Source organism: Piliocolobus tephrosceles, chromosome 19, assembly GCF_002776525.5.
Source record: "Piliocolobus tephrosceles isolate RC106 chromosome 19, ASM277652v3, whole genome shotgun sequence".
In the NCBI taxonomy this organism is placed as follows: Eukaryota; Metazoa; Chordata; class Mammalia; order Primates; family Cercopithecidae; genus Piliocolobus; species Piliocolobus tephrosceles.
Genome location: NC_045452.1, coordinates 40722438 through 40744143, shown reverse-complemented (window position 1 = coordinate 40744143; position 21706 = coordinate 40722438). Strand labels below are relative to the sequence as shown.

The 21706-nt window shown below is 41.2% G+C and overlaps 1 protein-coding gene across 8 annotated transcripts in view; it reads right to left on the bottom strand.

Moving 5' to 3' along the window:
• Window positions 1-21706, bottom strand: part of ERG (ETS transcription factor ERG) — a 280942-nt gene that overhangs the window by 17995 nt on the left and 241241 nt on the right. For 5 of the 8 annotated variants that reach the window (XM_023191587.1, XM_023191595.1, XM_023191618.1 and 2 more), the window contains 3 exons: window positions 5781-5984; window positions 4851-4931; window positions 2795-2866 (listed from right to left, as the gene is read on the bottom strand). In XM_023191587.1, the coding sequence (XP_023047355.1) occupies window positions 2795-2866; window positions 4851-4931; window positions 5781-5984 (357 nt within the window). The remainder of the gene's footprint in view (window positions 1-2794; window positions 2867-4850; window positions 4932-5780; window positions 5985-21706) is intronic. The other 3 variants (XM_023191601.1, XM_023191626.1, XM_023191609.2) reach the window with 1 other exon arrangement.

Genomic DNA, 21706 nt, shown 5'->3' with positions numbered 1-21706 from the left:
TAACCAGTAAACCCTGAACACCACTGTCTCCTCTATCAGGGACTCTATAATGAAATGGCCACCATGCAGAGAAGAGACAGATTCTGGTCTAAGTAGAGTTGCTACCTAGGAGCCTGGCTTGCTTCATGGTCAGCATAAAAACGCTGACCGGTGTTCGGTTCCCTCGGACGTGGGATTAGACAAAGGGTGTGGAAATGAAGATCATGGCACAGCAAACCAAGAGTGGAGGAGAGAGGGATTTGGGGTCTGTATCCCTAAGGATCTTGAAAGAAACAGTCAACAATCACCTTTCTGAAAGTAGTCAGGTATCCACTGACCACAGCGATATCGTCAGATTCCCAGTGACCTCCCTCTGGGAGTCGCGCAGCTCTGAAAGTTAGTGAGGCAAAAGCTTTTCCCTCTCAGCCATCAAAACGTTCATTCTCCAGTTGCAGGTTCACAGCTTTTATCTCCACAGGACCAGTCCTTTAAGGTTGATCGCTTAGCAATGGATGACCCAAGGTGTATAACTAGTTCTTATACACAAGGTCAAGCCCCTGAATAGAGCCTACAGTAAACAGTCCTCTGGCTTGTTCAGTCTGCTTTAAATTCTTTACAGGTCAGATACCAATATTTGTATTGGTTCTCATAATCACAGTAGGCAGTGGTCAAAACAGGTTATTTCAGGTACAAACTGAGTTTCGAAAACATACTTGACTAGTAGTGGAGCTGTGGAAGTGTGCTGTCTCCCAGATCACGCTCAAATCATGGGCCCATGGCAGAGCACCATCAGGGCGGCATGGGAGGTGTCTAAGTTTGCCACCCTTGCCTTCCCTGGGCTGGGCAGAGAGGGAGTCCCAACGAACATCCTCACAGCCACCCTCTTCTCCATCCACCTGGATGGGTCATACCTTCCAAATCCACCATGTCCTAAAATGTGAAAACAAAGCAGCTCCACGACCCACTATCTTAACCAGGTAGCATCAGTCAGCTGGCTTGTCTGATGGACAGGTTGTGCCCATGGATTTGGCCAGTGCTATGATTTTTAACACAGTTTGTAACGCTAGCTCACAAGCCCTGGCTTTGCAAGTCAGTCAGAGGCACCTATGAGATGTCTTAACATAAACAAACAAAAACAAAATTAAAAAGTAAAAAGAAAATTTAAAACCCCAGCCAAATGTTTTGGAAATAGTTTTTTTTTTTTAAGTATATATGGAAATATTTTTTAAATGCTCACAGAATTACAAAATCTGTAGAGCGTGAGTCAGACGTGAATTTCTATTTTCCACTTGCAATACACAGGGTGGATTTCTTTAGTACCAGTCTTGTAGACTCTAGGCACTGGGTCCTGCCCATGTTTCGATGGCCTGTGAAATCTCTTACATGACAGAGGTGACTTACTACCTCTTAGTACCTCTTAGCTAAGCCTTTCTATCATGCTGCCCAGGAGCGAGACAGCAAACTTTTTCTCTGACATTAGAGCAGAGAAAATTGCCAGCCTGAAGTCACTAGGCAGTAACCAGGGCAGTGTCAGGATTTGAACAGCCTGAGAAGCTTCCTCATTCATTCTCTTTAGCTCCCTGGGCCCCCAGTCTTTCTCATTAGAAAGGAAGAGTAGTTGCCAAGCCTAGATCTTGAACCAGTTCAGACTGAGACTTGTGTATTTCGGTTATGTGATAGAGGTGAAAGAGGAATCGCCTGAGTTTCCTATGAATTCTGGAAGCGTGTAGGAAGACGGATAAACCATCCCACCACCGTGAACACGATGTCATCAACCGTGAGGCTGGTACAATGATATCTAGCTTATGGGGCTGCTCTAAGTCCCAGGGAGGTGACAGATGCTTAGGGCAAGCTATACCCTTCTGTGAAATGCCCTCTCCCCCTGCTCATTATTCGCCTGGTAAACATCTAATTCCCCTTTGCCATGTGGCCATTCCTCTGGAAAGCATCTTTATGCCTTTCGTGGGGGGTTGAGTTCCTCCCCGATCCTGCTCCTACAGCTTGTATTGCTAGATGTAGTGCCTCCACCGTAGCACCTATCACATTAGGGGAAACATTTATGTGTACATATCTGTCTCTCTGGCTCTAGGTCACTCTACGGAAACATCTAGAACGGGAGGCAAACCATTTCGGCTTGTTCACCGTCCTACCATCCGTGGCTGGCCCAGAGGAGGCACTCAGCAAATGAACAAGCCAAGCTGAATGAAGAAGTGAACGTTCTGAAGACAGGAAGCTTACTGCAGCCTGATTCGTCTTTATATTCCCAGAGTCTAACATCACGCTTGGCACTAATGGGCACTTGATAGATGTTTATTTTTGCATGAATGGCATGTAAATTAATTACCTAATTAAATCACCTGGAAGACAGGCAGTAAGATTCAGAGGTAAATACTACTGATTGCATGCTTCTGCTCTGCAAGACTGGCTTCTTGTGACATACTGAGAATCGGTCCCTGTGAATCTGGGGAGTGTCCTTGTTTTGTGCTCTTCCCCCGAGGAGGGATGGATCCTTCCGCTAGTTCAAAAGTGGGCCTATTCCTAACTGCCAGGCATCCCGGGTGCTTTCTTTGCCCATCTGTCTTTCTGAAGAGCTAGTTAAAGGGCTAATCTGCTCTTAATTCCTTTAGTGTGGTCTTCGAATGAAATGGTTTAAGTGGGTTTAGTCTCCAAATAAACAGAGGCAGAATAAGACTGTCTGGGACTGGCTTCAGCTCCGGGATCAGCTCTCTCTGTATCGCGTGTCTTAGGGCATGGATCTCAGCAGGACATCTGGGATGTCTCTCAATGAAGAGATCACACAGGGGTGTTTTCGTACCTGGCCTAGTTGTAATTCTTTGCGTAGCTTCAGGATATACTGAAGTATTTGGGAAAATAAAAGCTGCACCCCCTGCAGACAAAAGGAAAGACAAACATGTGAAGGTCTTTTGTTGTGGTTGTCGATCTCAACATCAGCGCCAAATCTACTTTTCCCTGTGACAACAAAGGGAAGAGACCTCCTCAAACCTGCCTTAACAGAGCTCCGGAGAAATGGACAGGTGCACGTGTCAGATTCTCAAGGTGGAAGTGAAACTTGGAGCCTTGGTGCACTCCTGTGCCCCATTTGCTATAAAGCGTTTTGTGTTTTGATTTTATAGCTTCTTGATGAAGCCCCATCTGTGTCCCCCTCAATCCCACCTCCCACTGAGCAATCTCATTTTATTAAAAAACTATATGGTGCATGTTTTATTTTTCAATAAAAACCCATAATATATTTGTATATAGTGTATAAAAACCCTTAATATATTTTACATAGCTCTTGGAAAGTAGCACCAAGCAATTATAAGTATTTAGCCAAAGAGTATATGGATTTTATTAATAATTAATCCACATCTCTAGTCAAATGCGTTTTCCCTTTCTCTCTTTTGACCAAAACTCATGTTGTTAGCTGAGAAAATTCCCTTTTCAGAGTTCAGTCCATTTGGAATTTGTTGTCCTGTTCATTGGTTGCTTCTGTGTTTAACAATAGCCAAACTAATAAATTTGGAGCTTTTTTTGAAACTTTCACTCCATGGTTAAAGAATTCCTAAATAAATGTGAAAATATAAGAAATTGCGCATAGCTCAAAGGTGTTTCCTAAGAAGGGGAAGTAACTTCCTCTAAGTTATTTGTTATTTCTGGTCACAAGGTCATGAATAGGCTGATGTGTACAACCAAAATTATTGAAAAAGTATAGTACCAACTCAAAGCAGGTGTTTTAAAACTTCAGATTAAAAAGACAGTGTTTTGAATATAGAAACATTGTCTTAAAAAGACAATGTTTTGAAGATGAAATTGCTCATTTACCATGATAATTGAGCAATTTCACTGTAATACTCAAACTGGGACTCAATCACATTTGATATTTTAAAATAAAATGGCAAATATTGGGAAAATGGCTGTATTTCTTCTATGTGAGGGCTGACCCTGAGTTAACTGGCTGACTTGCAAGGTTTCCTGGCTCTTCCTGTCTCCATCCCTAGTCCGGGTGATTGTAGAGGGTCCCTGCAGCTAACAGAGTGGGGTGAGCAGCCGGTGGCCATGCTTCTGGAACTGTCTCCATCAGGAAGGAACAGATGGATGTGAACCAGGAACACATTCATCTACAGAAAACCCAGCCTCTGCTGTGATTGGGAGGCGAGGGAGGAAGGTTAGCCAGGATGAGGCATGGTGTTAAACCCTACTTAGGCTCAGGCAAAATAAATACATAAATAAGTCAAATGTACAGTCAATGGTTAGAGATAGAAAACAGGCATTTGGTTAGTGACTAATTTCATATTCTCCAAAATCAGAGCAGAGGTTCCCTCTGAACAAAACTCTCACAATGTTACAGAAATTCCCTCCTGCCTTTTGCAAACACACAGTCTGTAGGAAAACAAATCAAATAGCCTAAAAGTTTATTGGAAAGGAAAAAGAAAATTCCAACTTATCCTAGCAAATATTTCTTTAAGAATAAAAATGGAAGAAAGTAAAGGAGGCTGCTAAGGGCCCTTTTATATCGAACATGCTTTTAGTGTCTACAGAGTCAGCACAGCAAATATATTGGGACTAACAGAAGAAGATTGTAATCTGGCAAATGTGAGCTAAAGTTATGGCTAAAGGCAAATTCTGCATATATCCTGGTTAAAAAAAGGACCCTTTGATAATCAAACTGGGGTGCGTGGGAAGCGCTCAGCAAACCAAAGGGCTTCACCTTCCTTTAGGCTGTGGTACCTCCTAAGTATTGGAAAGCATCCTGAATCATCTACCTGCATTCTGTCTTCCTGACACACGCTGACCGGTTTCCCATGGAAGCATGCAACCTGTACGTAAGACCCTACGCTCTTGCTGGGAGGCAGGGGCGGGGCCAGCATTACCTGTGTTTCTAGCATGCATTAACCGTGGAGAGTTTTGTAAGGCTTTATCAACATCATCTGAAGTCAAATGTGGAAGAGGAGCTACAAAACAAAACAAAAAGTGACATCAAAATGAAAAAAAAAAAAAAAGAGAGAATTACCTTTCTTACAAAAAAAAAGAAAAAAGAAAGAAAGAAAGAAAACCATTCTCCCACTCCCACCCTAACATCATGGGCGGCTTATAACTATTTCCATCAATCTGCTACTTGTTAGCATGTTAAAACCGACATGGGGGCCCGTCTTTAATTCAGGGAAGAAGTGGTTGGGATGCCAGGCAAAGCAATGGAGGAGAATTTACTCCACCTCACAGTCACACTACTTCCTTCTCATCATGCTGGACGCTGTAGGAATTAAAGCATGCAGCAAACATTCTGGATTCATGCCAACATGCCATCCCTTTCTGTCAGGTTAAGCCCAATCACATGACACAAAATGAAAACTTCCCTTGTTCTGTGTTCAAGTTAGAATATAAAGTGGGGCTTTGTGTAGCTTTAGGGAGAATAATCCCCCTAATTCCTACTGAAGAGAAGCCTTTCCTTAATGGTTCTATTTCAATTTGGGGTATCATGGAGACTAACGTGTGACCAGTTAATGCTTCCTTTCCCTTTGACATTCCATCTTCTTGGTCGCAGGACCCTGGAGGAGGCAGCTGAGTGTGCAAGTGAATATTGGCTTCTCCTGAGAGTGCTGACTACTTCTCACCAGCCGATGTGGCCAGGGTGTTGTTACCCTAAGTCATTGCATACCAAGCGTGTGGTTCCCTCAGGTCCCAAATGGGAACTGGACGAGGGCAGGAGGATGCTGTCGACACACCTGTTTGAACCCTCTGAAGCTCAGGTCGTAAGAACCATAGCCACAGCCATCTATCCTTGGAGGAAGGGGGCAGCTTACTCTCTCTGAGGTAGTGGAGATGTGAGAGAAGGATGTCGGCGTTGTAGCTGGGGGTGAGCCTCTGGAAGTCGTCCTTGGTCATCTTGCAAAGTTCCTTCCCGTCGATGTTCTGGAATAACAAGATGTTGACGTCTGGAAGGCCATATTCTTTCACCGCCCACTCCAGCCACTGCCGCACATGGTCTGTACTCCATAGCGTAGGATCTGAAAGGGGTGGGAACAAATTCAGTCAATTCCTGAAGCCAGGTATCTGCGTCTTGGGGCAGATCCCCATCCACATGGGATTTCTGACCAGCTGCCTTCCACAAGCACAGCCTCCAACCAGCCTCGCTGGCTACCCAGGAGAACATCTTGGGGGAAAGACAAAAGCTGCCTCACATCCATAGATCATTGTTTTTAAAGTGAATAGTTCTGGAATCTTGGGATTATTTACATCACATGCCCTCTTTTTTGCTCAATCTAAAGTTTCCTGTAGGCATCAGATTTTAAAAATTCTTTTTTCTCATTTATGTCCAATTTTATTTATTCATTTGAAAATGAGTAAGAATAAGAGGAAACTTCCTTTCCTTAGAAAACTACTGGTATATTTATATGGAAATAAGAGTAAGCAACACATATCAGGAAGGTGCTAATTACAGATAACAACAACAACAAAAAATAACAACAGTATTTATGCAAAATACTGAAAAACACCACAGAATCGGAAATGAAATATAGATACACCAAGACTTTAGCCCCTCCTGTGAGCCAGCATTCGTCTCAGAGAGCTGTCTGTTCCAGACTTTTCCTGCAGGGTGTTTGGTTTTGCAATTAACCAGCACCTGCAGGAGTGGGGTTGGTGAGTGGTTTTTGCATTCCACAGCTGGCCATGGCAAGCACAAATACCCCACAGGATGCAGGCCACGTCGTCACACTCCACTGCCACCTATGGGAGAGGGAGGGCAGGGCCCCGGGGAGAAGGAGCAGGTGATCTCCAACAGAAATGCCAGCCAGGATGTCCCGTGGTAAATACCCTCAGTGGTAGGATCTTCAGAGTGTGGTAAACGGGGTGGCTGCTCCCTTGGGCCCCACGCCTTGAAAGACACCTGCGCAGAGAGCTGGAGCCCTGAGTTCTAATCCCACCATTTCTCCACTTTCTGGACCTTGCTGTGGGCAGCTATTTCTCCTTTCTTTGTCTGTCCCACCTGAAAATGAAGGGCACTGATCTCAGTTCCCTGGACAAGTCCTTGGGGGTCAGGCATGCCAGGATGTTCCAATCCTCTTGAATGAAAGTCAGATGTGGGAGTCACATTGGAGCTAATACTTTCAGATCCTTGTTTGTCTGGTCCCACTAATATTTTAGGCTACTCAAGAATGGAGCATGTAGTATGCTGCTGAAATACATTTTTAGGTTTACAGAGGTAAGCCACAGTAATAGTGAGAAACAGCCAGCCAGTCATACACCCAGAGTTCTCTTCCTCTCTCTCCTTTCCTCTTCCTTCCCTCCCTTACTTTCCTTCAGCTACAAAGATGAAAGAAATTATTGCAGGTCCAGTAGAATCTACCCTTCCCATTCCATTCTCCTGCTGCAAACACCTATCCTGAAGTTAGTAGCTAGTGGTTAGAAGTAACCACTATCCTGAAGTTAGTACATGGATCACTCCTATACATATTTTAATATTTTTACCATTTAAACTACATATATTGTTTTGTGTTTTTAAAGTTAACATAAACGATATCTGATTTGCTATTGGCACCAATGTTATAATTTCAAGATGTAGCCAAGTTAATACACAAAGATATACTCGATCATTAAGCAGCTCTTAGGCCTCCCCCATGTGAATAGTCCCAATTTATTTAGTGAATGTCTCCTGCCCATCTCCCCGCATACGTGTGAATGAGTCCACATTGGCCCACGGCCTGGGATCCTTGTTAGAATCACCTGGGGAGACTGAAAAACTAGTGACGCCCGGTCTCCCCGGGGAGACCCTGTTTCCATTCGGCTGGAGGGCAGTTGGGCGTCACAGTTGATAAGAGCTCCCCCAGATGACTCCAATGAGCAGCCAAGGTTCAGATCATCTTCCCTGGACCTCACTACTCCAAGTGCGGTCCTCCAACCGGGCAGCTTAGCATCACCTGGGAGGTAATTAGAAATGCTAACGCTCAGGCCCCGCCCAGACCTGCTGAACCAGAATCTACGTTTTCACATGAAACTTGGGGACATGCTGGCCTCGGCTGAGTACCTAGATACAGGATTCTGAGTTACAGGGCACATGCATCTTCAACTTGACCAGCTAGCATTGGATGTCTACCAATATTTAAACACTCATATTTTCACTTAAAAATCAGTGCGCAGGCTGGGCACAGTGGCTCATGCCTGTAATCCCAGCACTTTGGGAGGTCGAGGCAGTTGGATCACTAGGTCAGGAGATCGAGACCATCCTGGCTAATACGGTGAAACCCCGTCTCTACTAAAAACACAAAAAAATACAGAGCAAGATTCTGTCTCAAAACAACAACAACAACAACAACAACAACAACAAATCATCAGTGTGCAGAACCTGAAGACTAAAGGAAAAAGGAACTCTGTTTTGCTACAGAGAGAATATCAACAAAAACTCCAACGGCAGTGATGACAGAAAAGTGTACATATTTCTTTGTCATTCAAACACTTGGAAACATGTTGTTAGTCTGTGAAAACTGAATGTAGATATGGAAGGTTAATGTCATCCAGTTCATTGAAGTTCAGATGACTCTTTGTCATTGGGTGAGGATTTGGCTTTCAGAGATAAAATGTTTCTTTTTTCATGACATGTCAGAATTCCTCTTTCTACAAAAGTGGATCATACTGAGGTCTCAGGACAAGTTCTCATTATCTTTGGTTCTGTGCAGAGGATGGTTTGCTCAGCCCTCACAGAGAGAAGACCCCCCATCCTACCTATTTCATTCCTATAAGTTCCATCCTCTGATCCTAGTCAAACCCACCTTTTTGTTCTTTTTGTTTTGTTTTTGTGTTTTTTGCTTTGCTTTTAACAAAATGAGAGGACTTTTTTTTTTTTTAATGTAACAACTGTATTTCCTAGAAATAAGTTCATTCTGGGAATAGATTTTCTTCTCTTAATGGTGGAACCGGATATTCTCAAAATGATACATAAACATATTGTCTGAAAGCCACTAGGTTTATGTTAAACTGGTGAAAGGAGAAGTTTAATCTCTCTATTATCCCTTGGTGTGCCCCTTAATTGGTTTCATTCATCAAGCCAAGGGTTACCATGGCCCACTCAGTCTTCCTTTAAGGGAATCAGGTGCAAGACCCCAGAGGCCAAGTCCTCAACCTGTATTGTTCTTATCTCTACAAGTCTCACTTTGAGTTGGTAAAAGGTTGCTCTGGAGTTCTGCCAGTATGAGTATAAATCACTACAACCTTTCTGATGAACAACACAACAATATGATACAACAATACAACACAACAATACAATCAAACGTCTTTAAATATGTGGAGATTCCCTGACTTAAACATTCCATTTCCAGAACTTTATCCTAAGGAAATAATAGAGGATGTGCGCAATTATTTATTGTCAAGGACGTTCTTTGTAGTGTTGTTTATAATAGCAAAACCTTGGAAACACCCTAAATGTCCAGCGAAAGAGAACTAGTTTTGTAATGCATTTAGGAATGTTCCCTTGATATTTAGAGACTAAAAATTACACTGCTGAAACATATTTATTGATATGATAAAATGTTCAAAGTAGATTACATTTTAAAGTTTCAAAATATTATTACGATACCATTGTATTTTGCAAAGATAAATAAATATCTGCGGAGAAAGAAATTCAGAGGGAGATACAGCAAAATGTGAACTGTTGTCTCTGAGGGAACGGAGATGGGGAATTTTAGATTTTTCATTTTCACTAAACTATATTTTCTCATTTTCCTATAATAAACATGGAATACTTGGGTTAAAAATTATTTATTAAAAAAAGCATTCTCTATTTTTCAAAACCAAAACATGGTTTTACAAAGGGCTTACATATATATATAGTGTATATTATATATACTATATATACCGCCTATCTATAATATATGTGAAAGTACTTTTTATAAAATACTTTACTTTACAAAAAAAGTATAAAAATAAAAGTAAAAAAGTAAATATGAAAAAGTTAAAAAAATAAAAATGAAACCATACAAAGCATTTTATAAAAAGTATTAAAATAAAACTAATAAAATACTTTATAAAAATATTTTTATAAAATCATAAAATATATAATATATATAAAATATATACTTACATATATACTATATATACTACCTATAGATTATATCTGTGAAAGCATTTTTATAAAATTCCTTTCAAGAGTATAGTTTGTTTCTTTTGTATTTTGTTAATACACATTGCTTCATCCAAAGAGTAAAATTACATGAAGTCAGAACACTCCCATATCCTTTTAGCAGTTGATCTCCACACCTCTGCCCTATAAATTTCTAAGCAAACAATGGTAAAAACAAAACATGGCCACTTGGTAGAAGGAATGAGGGCATTCCTTTTCTCCCGTGCACTCCCACCACTGTCCTGGACCCACTCTGGAGGTGTTGCAATAGAGGACAGTTTGCAGGAGAAAAGCCCAGATTCCCCAGCATGAAGCACACAGTCCTTTGTTCCCTGGGTCCCAATGTCTTCATGGGTGTCATTCCCAGCCATTCCCCCTCCATCCTACATTTCCTGAGCCAATGCCTCCACGCCTGTGTCACATGCCATCCACGCCCGTGTCACATGCTATCCGCAGTGTTAAGGGCAGTGAAGTGATTACAAGACTGAAGACCTAGTCTCTGCTCACACTGAACTCCGCTTCCACTACTTTGGCCAGGCAATGATGCTGCAGCTAGAGACGATGGTTTTTAGAGTTCAGGTCAGTGCACTGGGTCCAGGCTGTCATGTTTTGGCCCTAACCTTTTAACTCCATGGAGAGCCCCAGTAGTCTCTCTAGTCTCCTGCACAGTCCATGGTATCTCAGCAAAGCTTTATGGCTTCTGTCACGCCAGGAATCAAAGAAAGGGGCTCATGAGTTCCTATGAGATTCAGCAGGCCTGTCTTCCTTCTTTCTCGACCCCAACCATACATGTGTAGGAGGAAGGGAAGGAGACTACAGCATAAGCCCCAGTCAAGGCATCACCTTTGCCTACGTTTAGGTGCGACTTTCTGCCCTGGGTAGAAACACCTCTTGCCTCCAGGTAGCAGTGTGTTTGGTACCTGTCATTTAATTTTACAACTGGACCTCATTTTTCTCTTCTATAAAACAATGTGACAAATTTCAGGACCTGAGAAATGACTCAAATAGGATAAGAACTAGATAGATTTAATTCAAGTGAAAGTTATTAAGTATTGTGCCTATAGCCATATGCACCAGTACTATGTGTCCAAGACCAATAGAGACACTAAGAATCCACTAAGAGAGGCAGCTATGACCACAACCACAAAGCAGAACTAAGACTCCATGATCAGGCTGGGTGTGGTGGGTCACACCTGTAATCCCAGCACTTTGGGAGGCCCAGGTGGGTGGATCACCTGAGGTCAGGAGTTTGAGAACAGCCTGACCAACATGGAGAAATCCCATCTCTACTAAAAATACAAAATTAGCCAGGCGTGGTGGTGCATGCCTGTAATCCCAGCTACTCAGAAGGCTGAGGCTGGAGAACTGCTTGAAACCGGGAGGCAGAGGCTGCAATGAGCCGAGATTGCGCCATTGCACTCCAGCAGCCTGGGCAAGAAAAGCAAAACCCTGTCCGCCCACGCCCCCCCACCAAAAAAAAAAAAAAAAAAAAGAATCCATGATCCAAGCGGGAAGTGGAAGTGCAGAGAGGTAGCACCAACCAGGAAAAATGAGAAAGGCTTAGCAGGAGAGTGAGCTTGGATTAACAACAAGGATTTTGACAGAAGTAGAGAGAAGGTCTTTTGTTTAGGGGAACCACTTAGCCCAGCCTCATCCTACATGGGCATGAAATATCTGACATGTATAAGAAAAAGGGAGAAATTTGGTGTGGCTGCAGTGGAGGATTTCAGAGAGAGCACAGCAACATATGAGGATGGGGATGAAAGCTGGGCTCAGATCAATAAGGCCCTTGAGTATCTTGCTAACAAGTTTGGATTTTTATTTCTAGGATTTCAGAGTAATTGAAAATTTCTGAGAAATTTTTAAAAATCTTAACATCAATCACAGAAAACTTGGTGACAAAAATAAAAGACATTATTGGGTATCCAAATACCCACATTTGGATTCTTATTCAACCATTTACTAGATGTAAACGTCAAACTCTCTGGAATTTGTTTTATATTTTTCTGTGGGTAATTAAATGAAATGTTAAGGGAATAGAAAAGTAAATGAGATAATGGATGTGAAAGCACTTTGCCAACAATAACATACTGCAAAACAAGAATGCATCCACACACTTGATTTTGCATTGCAAACTCTGTTCAAATGGAATAAGAACAAAATCTATTATCGCAGAGGCAGCCTCTTCCTTAAGACACAGAAGTCCAATTTATCATTTTATTTTAAGAAACTTTTGGAGGCGCTTCTGTCAGATGAATCATAAGCCATTGAAGATAAGCTGTTCATTTTCAGCCTTCCATTCCAATTGTTTTGTAAACATCTGTGTCTTCATTCTACATTTCATGGACACCAAAATGGTAAACTATCATGGCACAGGCTAAACAGGAGAAGCCATCGCTCTCTGAAGCCTCTTATTTGTATGTTAAGTTACATGGTTATTATGAAATCTACTTCAGTAAAGTGGAATTTAAAACATAAATAAAAGTAAACCATTACACACAGAGTTTCAAAGTTGTACTGTCAATGTGCTCTGTATGTGGAACGGGAGTGGGGGTATAAGCAGTGGGAGGGAGGAAGGCTGACATTTTTAAAAAATATTTCCATGAAACAGGACTCTGACCTAGTAGAGTTCCACTGTTGCCAGGAAAATATTGAGTAGATATTTAAATCTGGCAAAGGGGTACTGCATTGCCAAAGACATACTGTGCCTTTGTGAAACAAAATGCCTCACACAGGCAAACATCCTATTTCAAAGGCCCCTCTAGAGAAATGAATAAAAGTAAGATTAAATAAAAGCCAAACTGGCGATAATGAAAGTCCTGAATGTTATTTTTCTTAAATAATATCAATGAAAAATATTGGCTCCCCAAAAGAAAAAAATTACTCTTGGTTATGAAAAAACATCAAAAAATAAAAACTAAAATGTACCTCTAAGCCATATCACAAGCCTAGTGAGGTGTTTGTTTATAAATCCAGGCCCTGGGCAAGTCAGCCAATCTGCTGTCCAAGACACTCATAAGCCTGCAAAAATAAGATTTAACATCTTGCATCCTCAGGAGGACAGAAGTTACATTTACAAAGCAGGCCCAATAGAGAGAACTGGCTTAAATCTGAGCAACGATTCATTCCATCACAAATGGAAATTTGATCTCAAATAAAGAGCCTACCTCAAGGCTGTTTCTGAGCCTTTTAAATTTAAATTTCTAACTTATATAGAGAGTTCATTTATTGTTTTGGTGTTGATTTCTAATTTTATTGCACATTGGCCAGTGAACAGAGTCTATATGAAATTAACTTTTTATTTTATTTTATTTTTTTGAGGTGGAGTCTCACTCTGTCACCCAGGCTAGAGTACAGTGGCATGATCTGGGCTCACTGCAACCTCTGCCTCCCAGGTTCAAGTGATTCTCCTGCCTCAGCCTCCCAAGTAGCTGGGATTACAGGCACCCCCCACCATCCCCGGCTAATTTTTGTATTTTTAATAGACACAGGGTTTCACCATGTTGTCCAGGCTGGCCTCAAACTCCTGACCTCAGGTGATCCACCCATCTCGGCCTCCCAAAGTGCTGGGATTACAGGCATAAGCCGCCGTGCCCAGCTGAAAATAACTTTAAAAAGTTCTGGTTTGTTACTCTTTTAGTGGCCTAGTGCATGGTCAATTTTTATAAATGTTCCTTGATTGCTTAAGAAATGCATATTCTCTAATTTGGCAGTACAGAGTTCTAGAAAAAAACCCTTGGTAATGTATATTTAATTTTAATGTCACTGATCCATCAATTACTGAGAAATGCAAATTAAAATCTCTAAGTGGATATGATTATTCCTTTTTGCAGTTCATTACATATTTCAAGGCTATGTTATTAGGTACATATAAGTTTATCATTATTATATATTTTTCATGAATTTCACCTTTTTTCATTATGTAATGACCCTCATTTATATCCATTCATGCTTTCTGCCTGAAAGTATATTTTGTCTGCTTTCTATTTCTATTTTTGTCAGCTTTTTTAAAATTTGATTTTGACTAGCATATCTTATTCTGTCAGCTCTCCATCTTTGTTTGTGCAAGATGTTCTTGCAAACAACCCATAACTGATTGTGGAATATTTTTTAGTCTAGTCTAGCACTCTCTGTCTTCAATGGCAAATGTGGTATATCTACACTTATTATTACCGATCTATCTGATTTTTAGCATCTTACTTTGTGTTTTAGGTTAAACTTTCTTTGTCCATTCTTTATTTCTCCTTTGCAAATGTCTAATCAGATTGATCTACTTCACTTCATTCACCTGTTTTCTTTGTTTGTATTGGTTTGGCTCTTTGACATTCTAGTTCTCTTGTTAATCTTTAAACAAAATCCAAGTTTAATCATCGAATTTATACTTTTCCTAAATAATGCAAGTAATTTAGAACGCTTATACCTGAATCATCCATCTCTGATTTTACATGACAATGTTCGCTCATATTTTTATCCCACTGAATTTTCTACTCCCTATTTAGGAGGCTGTGGTTGTCATTTTACAGCCATTTCTTTCTAGATCTACCCTCACCTTAATCAATTTCATTGCTCTGATTTCCTTCCTGTATCTCACTCCCTTCTTCTAGGATCCATTCTTAAAATTAAATCTTTTGTTATTTTCTGAAGTGAGGTTCAATTAGCAACAAACTCTCTTTTTGACTCCTTCTTTTATGTTCTTCCTTAATATTTAAAAAATCTATTTATTTTATACTCTTTATCCAATACTTTAATTATTTAACCTTCTTGAGGGTTTAATCACGTTCGTTGTTTCTGTTAAATCTTGGTCGGGAGAGATTCTTTCTTCAGCTGTTTTTTTGTAACTCGTGGGTGGCAGAGTCATCTTTAGCAGGTCTCTATCTGCAGGAATCTGTACAGCATAGGTTGAAGACATGTCTCTCCATGAAGATTTCGTATTTACTTCTGCCAGGTTTCCCAGATGATCACTAGCCCATGACCATTTTTCTGTATTAATTTCTCAGCCTGAGAGTTCCTGGCACACACTGGTGTGTGTACGGGGTGGGGACTCGGGTAATGACAGGCTCAGTTCCGACTCCCTGCTTTGTGCAAGCCCAAGATTTCATTCCTTGCCCCTAGTTGACCTTTAAAACCCAAATCTCTGCATTATAACAACATAGGACAACCAGGTGTCAACATAAGAATGTGCTGCTCTGCTCTATTCTCACTTTTTTCCTTATTTTAGTCCCTAAGGAGTTCACTGACTTTCTTCCCAGTTCAGCTGTGCCTTTAAAAGGATATTAAACTCTATGCAGCCATTCCAGGTGTTTTGCAAAAGGAATGTTTTTCAGGTCCTTTTATAGTAACCTCTCTATTTTACTAGAACCAAGAGCCTTCTCTGCATACTTTTTACCTATTTACTTTGAATAGTTTTCATTTTTAATGCAGCCATCATCCTAACTCATGTTATGTTTTACTTCATTTATTCATTAATCAGTTGTCAAAAATTACCGATACAGATTGTATAATCCTCTGTGAAAGATTCAAAAACGGTAAGAGTGCCTGTCCTCAACTTGTTTGAGAATCTACAATTCTGTGTATCTTATTTTAAAATACATGACTAAATTATTTTTGTGAGGCTCTAAACACAGCTTTGTCCATTCTGACACCCTGATTTATTCCTCTGGATGAAACCATTCTCAACTAATCATCTTGGTTTTGGATAGTGATCTTTATTGTTCTTTGTTTTCTTTTATTGTTGTTGCCTCCCGTTAGTTATTCCATGACAACATTGCGTATGCTCATCATGTTTTAGAAATGGAATGGCTTGATCCACTTAAAGGTTTCTCCCTGCCTGGGTTTTCTTTCTTTGTCTTGTCTTTAAATGTTGCTATCCCCAGAGTTTCATCCTTGGTCTACCCCTCACCTCTCTCCATAGATATCTTTGGACATTCTTATTTGTTCTCATGTTTGAACTACAACATGCATGCTGCATTATTTTCCTAGGGTGCTGTAATCAAGTACCACAAAATGGGTGGCTTAGAAACCACAGAAATTCATCGTCTCATAGTTCTGGAAGATCAAAGTCTGAAATCAAGGTATCAGCAAGGCCCTGCTCCGTCCAAGACAGTGGATAAAATCTGTCCTTGCCTCTTCTAGCTTCTGGTGCTGTCCAGCAATTAAATGTTCCATTGCTTGCAGTGGTATCAGTTCAACCTCTGCCTGTCTTCACATGGAGTTCTCCCTCTGTGTTTCCATATCATCTTCCCTCTTTGTGTGTCTATATCCAAATTTCTCCTTTGTGTAAGGGCACTGGTCATTTTATTAGGCTTACCCTAATGACCTCATCTTAACTTGATTAAATCTGCAAAACCTCTATTTCTAAATAAGGTCACATTCTAAGGAACTGGGGGTTAGGACTTCAGCATATCTTGTGAGGGAGGCACAGTTTAATCTGTAACAGGCAGCTGTGTCTGCCAGTCTGTATCTTGAGTCCCCAGGGTGCTCTCGCAGATGCCAGACCCAAATATAAACAGAAGAGCTGCACTTTTTATCCCAGGTACTATTTAAGCATGTCACACATATCGTTATATTTAATCCATACAGCACCACATGAAGTAGGAATTATCATCATCCATATTTTGTTGATGAAAAACCTGAGAAACAGCGAGATTAAGTAACTTCCTAGATCCCACAGTTAGTACATGGCAGAGCTTAGAACTCAAATGCTGTGACTCCTGATAAAGGACTTTCCATCCTGAGCTCTCGGCCCAGCACACTGCCTGGCAGGTGTCCCAGAAGCATCTTAAACACAGGATGAACCAAACTGAAATCACCTATTTTAAACGTTTTTTGTATATTCATTAACACCTACCCAGCTGCTCATGCTAAATCTAAGCTGTCTTCAATTCCATTCTTCTCTCTGACTTTCAAGAAAAACAGGTAACATCATTAGCACTTTAGAAGTGTAAAAATCAGCCCTGGGCAACACAGTAGATTATTTTGCAAAATTCCCTCTCCACCTCCTTTATTTACTTAAGTCTTATTTGAAAAGGCTGTTGCAGAATGTCTACAACAATTTAACAAACATATTCTCTCATCCCATTCCTATGTTCTCCCCTGGGTATTTCTGTCAGCACAGCTTATTAGGAAGAAGAATCCAGACTCTGGAACTAGAAAGAACTGGGTTCGAAACCTGGCTCTTCAAATGATTGGTTGTGACATCTTTGGCAACTCTCTTAGCGTTCCTAGTTTTAATTTCTTTACTGTAAAGTGAGAATGATAATGAGTACCTACATCATAGGGTGGTCGCATGATTTAAATGAGATAATACCTTTTTTACAAAGTGCATGTCCAAGTGCTTGACAAGAGTGCGTAGCAATAGATAGTAGCTGTCACTGCTTTTTAAAAAAGTGATTTGCTTTCACCCTCACATTTAACCCAATGGTGGTTTCCTCAACCACTATTCAGCTGATAACTTTAAAATACATACAATAAACTTCGAAGTTAGCATTTCTATTTTAGTGGGTTTTGTTATTTAGTTGTTCGAGCATAGCAGGAATTTAAACAGAAGATTAAAGAAGTATGTCCCATCATATCGACAGAGTGGAAGAGATCCTCGGGTGTGTTCAGGGATGTCACAAAGAAAGATGAAGACACAAGTCGTTTCACCAACAGGTTCTTATTAGGCCTGAGATTAGGCTCTGGTCTCATCCAGTTGTGCAAATGTCCCTGGGACAGTCATTTCACCTCTCTCAGTCTTGATTTTCTCATGTTTAAAGGAAGACTGAACTTGGACCACGAAGAATCCTGCATTCCCTGCGAGTCTGCGATTCCCGCTAGTTAGATCTAGATTACCGTTAACTCGATAAATCACATTTACTCTCCTCCACACAGAATCCAAGTGCTGGCTGTGTCGTCTGGTGACTGAGAACATGAAAGGCATGATCACCACCTCGCTAAACTTACAATCCAATAGAACAGACAGGCTTATTAATAATTCATGCAACGAGGATTGAAAACATAATATATCAGCCATCAGGGTTTGGTTGGAGGGTATGCGCTATTACTTGTTAGTCATTGGCTTGGGAATGTCAATATTTAAGGAGGATCATGTGAGAACTATGCAGCCCTCTACCACTCTGAGAACTCAAGATCCCTTCTTTACATGAAACCAGACTGCCGAAGACTCATGCTGGGCGGCTGTCCTCCACCTCTGCTGAGCTCTTCTCTAATGTAACTCAGCGCTCATAGAAGATGTCACAAGAAATAGGCTGTTGAAATGCAGTGCTGCAACTGTGGCAGGAAGATGGTCGATGGTCGGGTGTCTACCGCCCCAGCGGCCCCAAGGGGTCCTTCTTTCAGGATTCTACACTGAGATAAACATTGCCTTCCCTGTGAAACTTCTTGTTTGAAAGGAAAAATTATTTCCACAAATAACTCTTTTTATTTTGGCTGCCGGGAAGCTCAAAGCCATACCGGAAATTTAAGTATGGTGTCTTAGGCAAGCTTGTGGTCAAAATGGCTGCATTTTTCCCTCACATGCTCTTGGTTTCTCGTTTGTATTTTTAACTGCCTCAGCACTGATTCCTACTTCCTATTTGATAAGTTGTTTGGGCACAAGTCCATCACTAGTTTAGTTCACAAGGCATCTCAAATCCTTTGCAGAATATTCATATTTAAGTAAGTACACGCGTGCATTTGAGAGTACAATACGAAACAAAATGAAGTGTGGTAACAAAAGAATTGGTAAGATGTCATAAGAGGAGTGATTAATTTGCCAGAGGATCAAGCATGGCTCCCCTGACAGGGCAGATTTCGAAGCTGTCTGGAAGAATGAGGAAGAGCATTCCAGAGAGGGAACCGCCGGGACAAGAACACCAGGTGGTGAAAATGCAGCGTGTGAGTTGGGGATGTGGCAGAGGAAAACGGCAGAGGCTGCAAAGGGCTTTCGGATTCACATCATCATGGGTATCAATGAAGCTTTTCTTGATTCGTCCTGTTATACCAATCTTCATTCCTCACATGTTCTGAAACACTGGTCTGAGTCACTCATTTGGGCTCAATCACACACTCTTCTGTCAAAAACTACTTAGCCCACATGGGTGGCTCTTAGCTACCTCTGACGGCCTTTGGTCATCTCCTCGGTGATTAAGAGTAACACTGGGGCCTATCATGGGGAGGGGGGAGGGGGGGGGGGATTGCATTGGGGAGTTATACCTGATATAAATGATGAATTAATGGGTGCTGACGAGTTGATGGGTGCAGCACACCAACATGGCACAAGTATACATATGTAACAAACCTGCACGTTATGCACATGTACCCTAGAACTTAAAGTATAATAAAAAATAAAATAAAATAAAATAAAAAAAGAGTAATGGGAACTCAATGAATGCTTTCTAATGGAATAGAAGGGTCCTAGCTTGGGGGTCTGAGTCAGACACAAATCATGTAGCTTCAGCCACACGTGTTTGGTAGGCAAGAAAAGGTGATTTTAAATCTCATTAGAGCTTTTATTCATAGTGAAGGGAACACAGTAAGAGTTTAATGAATGAATTAATAATGAAGAAAGTGAAGAGATACAGTGAAAAGATGAATGTGGCTACTCTTTATCTCTAAGATTGCTGATTATCGCAAGGATCTATGCTGAAAGTGAGTTATTTTAAAAAATAGAAGCAGAGGCATTTGAAAAGCTCAACACTTTCGCACCTATTTTAGGGAATTAAAACAGAAAAAGAGGCCGGGCACGGTGGCTCACGCCTCTATTCCCAGCACTTTGGGAGGCTGAGGTGGGTGGATCACCTGAGGTCAGGAGTTTGAGACCAGCCTTGCCAACATGGTGAAACTTTGTCTCTACTAAAACTACAAAAATTAGCTGACCTGAGATCCCAGCTACTCAGGAAGCTGAGGCAGGAGAATCGCCTGAACCCAGGAGGCAGAGGTTGCAGTGAGCCGAGACCACGCCACTGCACTCCAGCCTGGGCAACAGAGCGAGACTCCATCTCTAAATAAAAATAAATAAATAAATAAATAAATAAATAAATAAATAAATAAATAAATAAATAAATAACAGAAAAAGAGAAATCTTTCAAAATGCTATAAGCTGCTAAAGCCAGAGACCTATTGCATTTTGGTCAGCATTTTGCAACTTTTAGTGAATGGAGACTGTGCCTTCCTCTTTGTTAGCCACTTGGTTAGCACATCTCCACGTTCACGGCCAACACCTAAAGAGTAACAGTAACAACCATAAGGAGTGATTCTTCATTGAAAGTTTTTTGGAATGTTAATATGATACTATTAGTCATTTCTATCCTTCCTTTTTGTCTACTTGCCTCTTCTAAAAGTGATAAACTATATCTTTGTTAAAAATAATTCAAGTCTATTAAAGTAAAATTTATATCTTCTATCTTATCTAGATTAGAACTTTTCAACCTTATTATACATGAAAATTGCAGATACAATAAGCATGTCAATAATGTAAAATTTCCAACCACACACTCAGGTTTGGAACATTCAGAAGTGTGTACGTGAGTGTGCATGTGTGCGTGTGTATGCGTGTGCACGCGTGTGTGTGCATGCGTGTGGGCTCGTGTGTGTGCACGCACGTGTGTGTCTGGGAAAGGGTCTCACTCTGGCTTCCTGGTAGGAGTGAAGTGGTGTAATCATGGTTCACTACAGCCTCAAACTTCTGGGCTCAAAGAATCCTCCTGCCGCAGCCTCCCAAGTAGCTGGGACTACAGGAACCTGCCACTACACCTGGCTAATGTTGAAATTTTTTGTAGAGATGGGGTCTAACTATGTTGTCCAGGCTGGTCTTGAACTCCTGGGTCTCCCAAAGTGCTAGGATTACAGGTGTAAGCCACTATGACTGGCAGGAAATGTGTATTTTTAATCATAAATTTTCCAGGTAATCTTGATGTAAGTGGTTCAGACAATACTTTGAAAAATACTTTCTAGGCCGGGTGCGGTGGCTCACGTCTGTAATCCCAGCACTTTGGGAGGCTGAGGTGGGCAGATCACCTGAGGTCAGGAGTTTGAGACCAGCCTGGCAAACATGGTAAAACCCCATCTCTACTAAAAATACAAAAATTAGCCTGGCGTGGTGGCGGGCGCCTGTAATCCCAGCTACTCAGGAGGCTGAGACAGGAGAATCACTTGAACCTGGGAGGCAGAGGTTGCAGACAGCTGAGATCGTGCCATTGCACTCCAGTCTGGGGGACAAGAGTGAGACTTTGTCTCAAAAAACAAAAAAAGAAAAAGAGAAAAAGAAAACGAAAAACACTCTCTAGTCAACCTCCAAATTAAGCTGGGCCATAAAAGAGCCAAGTAACCAGCATGGGGGGTGTCACACTTGTCAGGCCGCTCTTATCACAACTAGTTTCACTGAATGACACTTGAATCTACAACAATGCAAGAAACTGCCCGGCCCTATGAGAGATCCACCTAGATTTATAGATACGTGCACCAAATACATAGATAAAAACCAGAGATGTGAATTATGGCCTAACCGGTACCCTTTGGGAAGGCACAATCAACAATCTTGCCAGCACAACAGGCACAAACCAGGGCTGCCCAGAAATGCCTGGTGGTGCTACTGGTTGATGGCTTTGCTCACAACTCCCCCATCTTCCTTAGGACAAA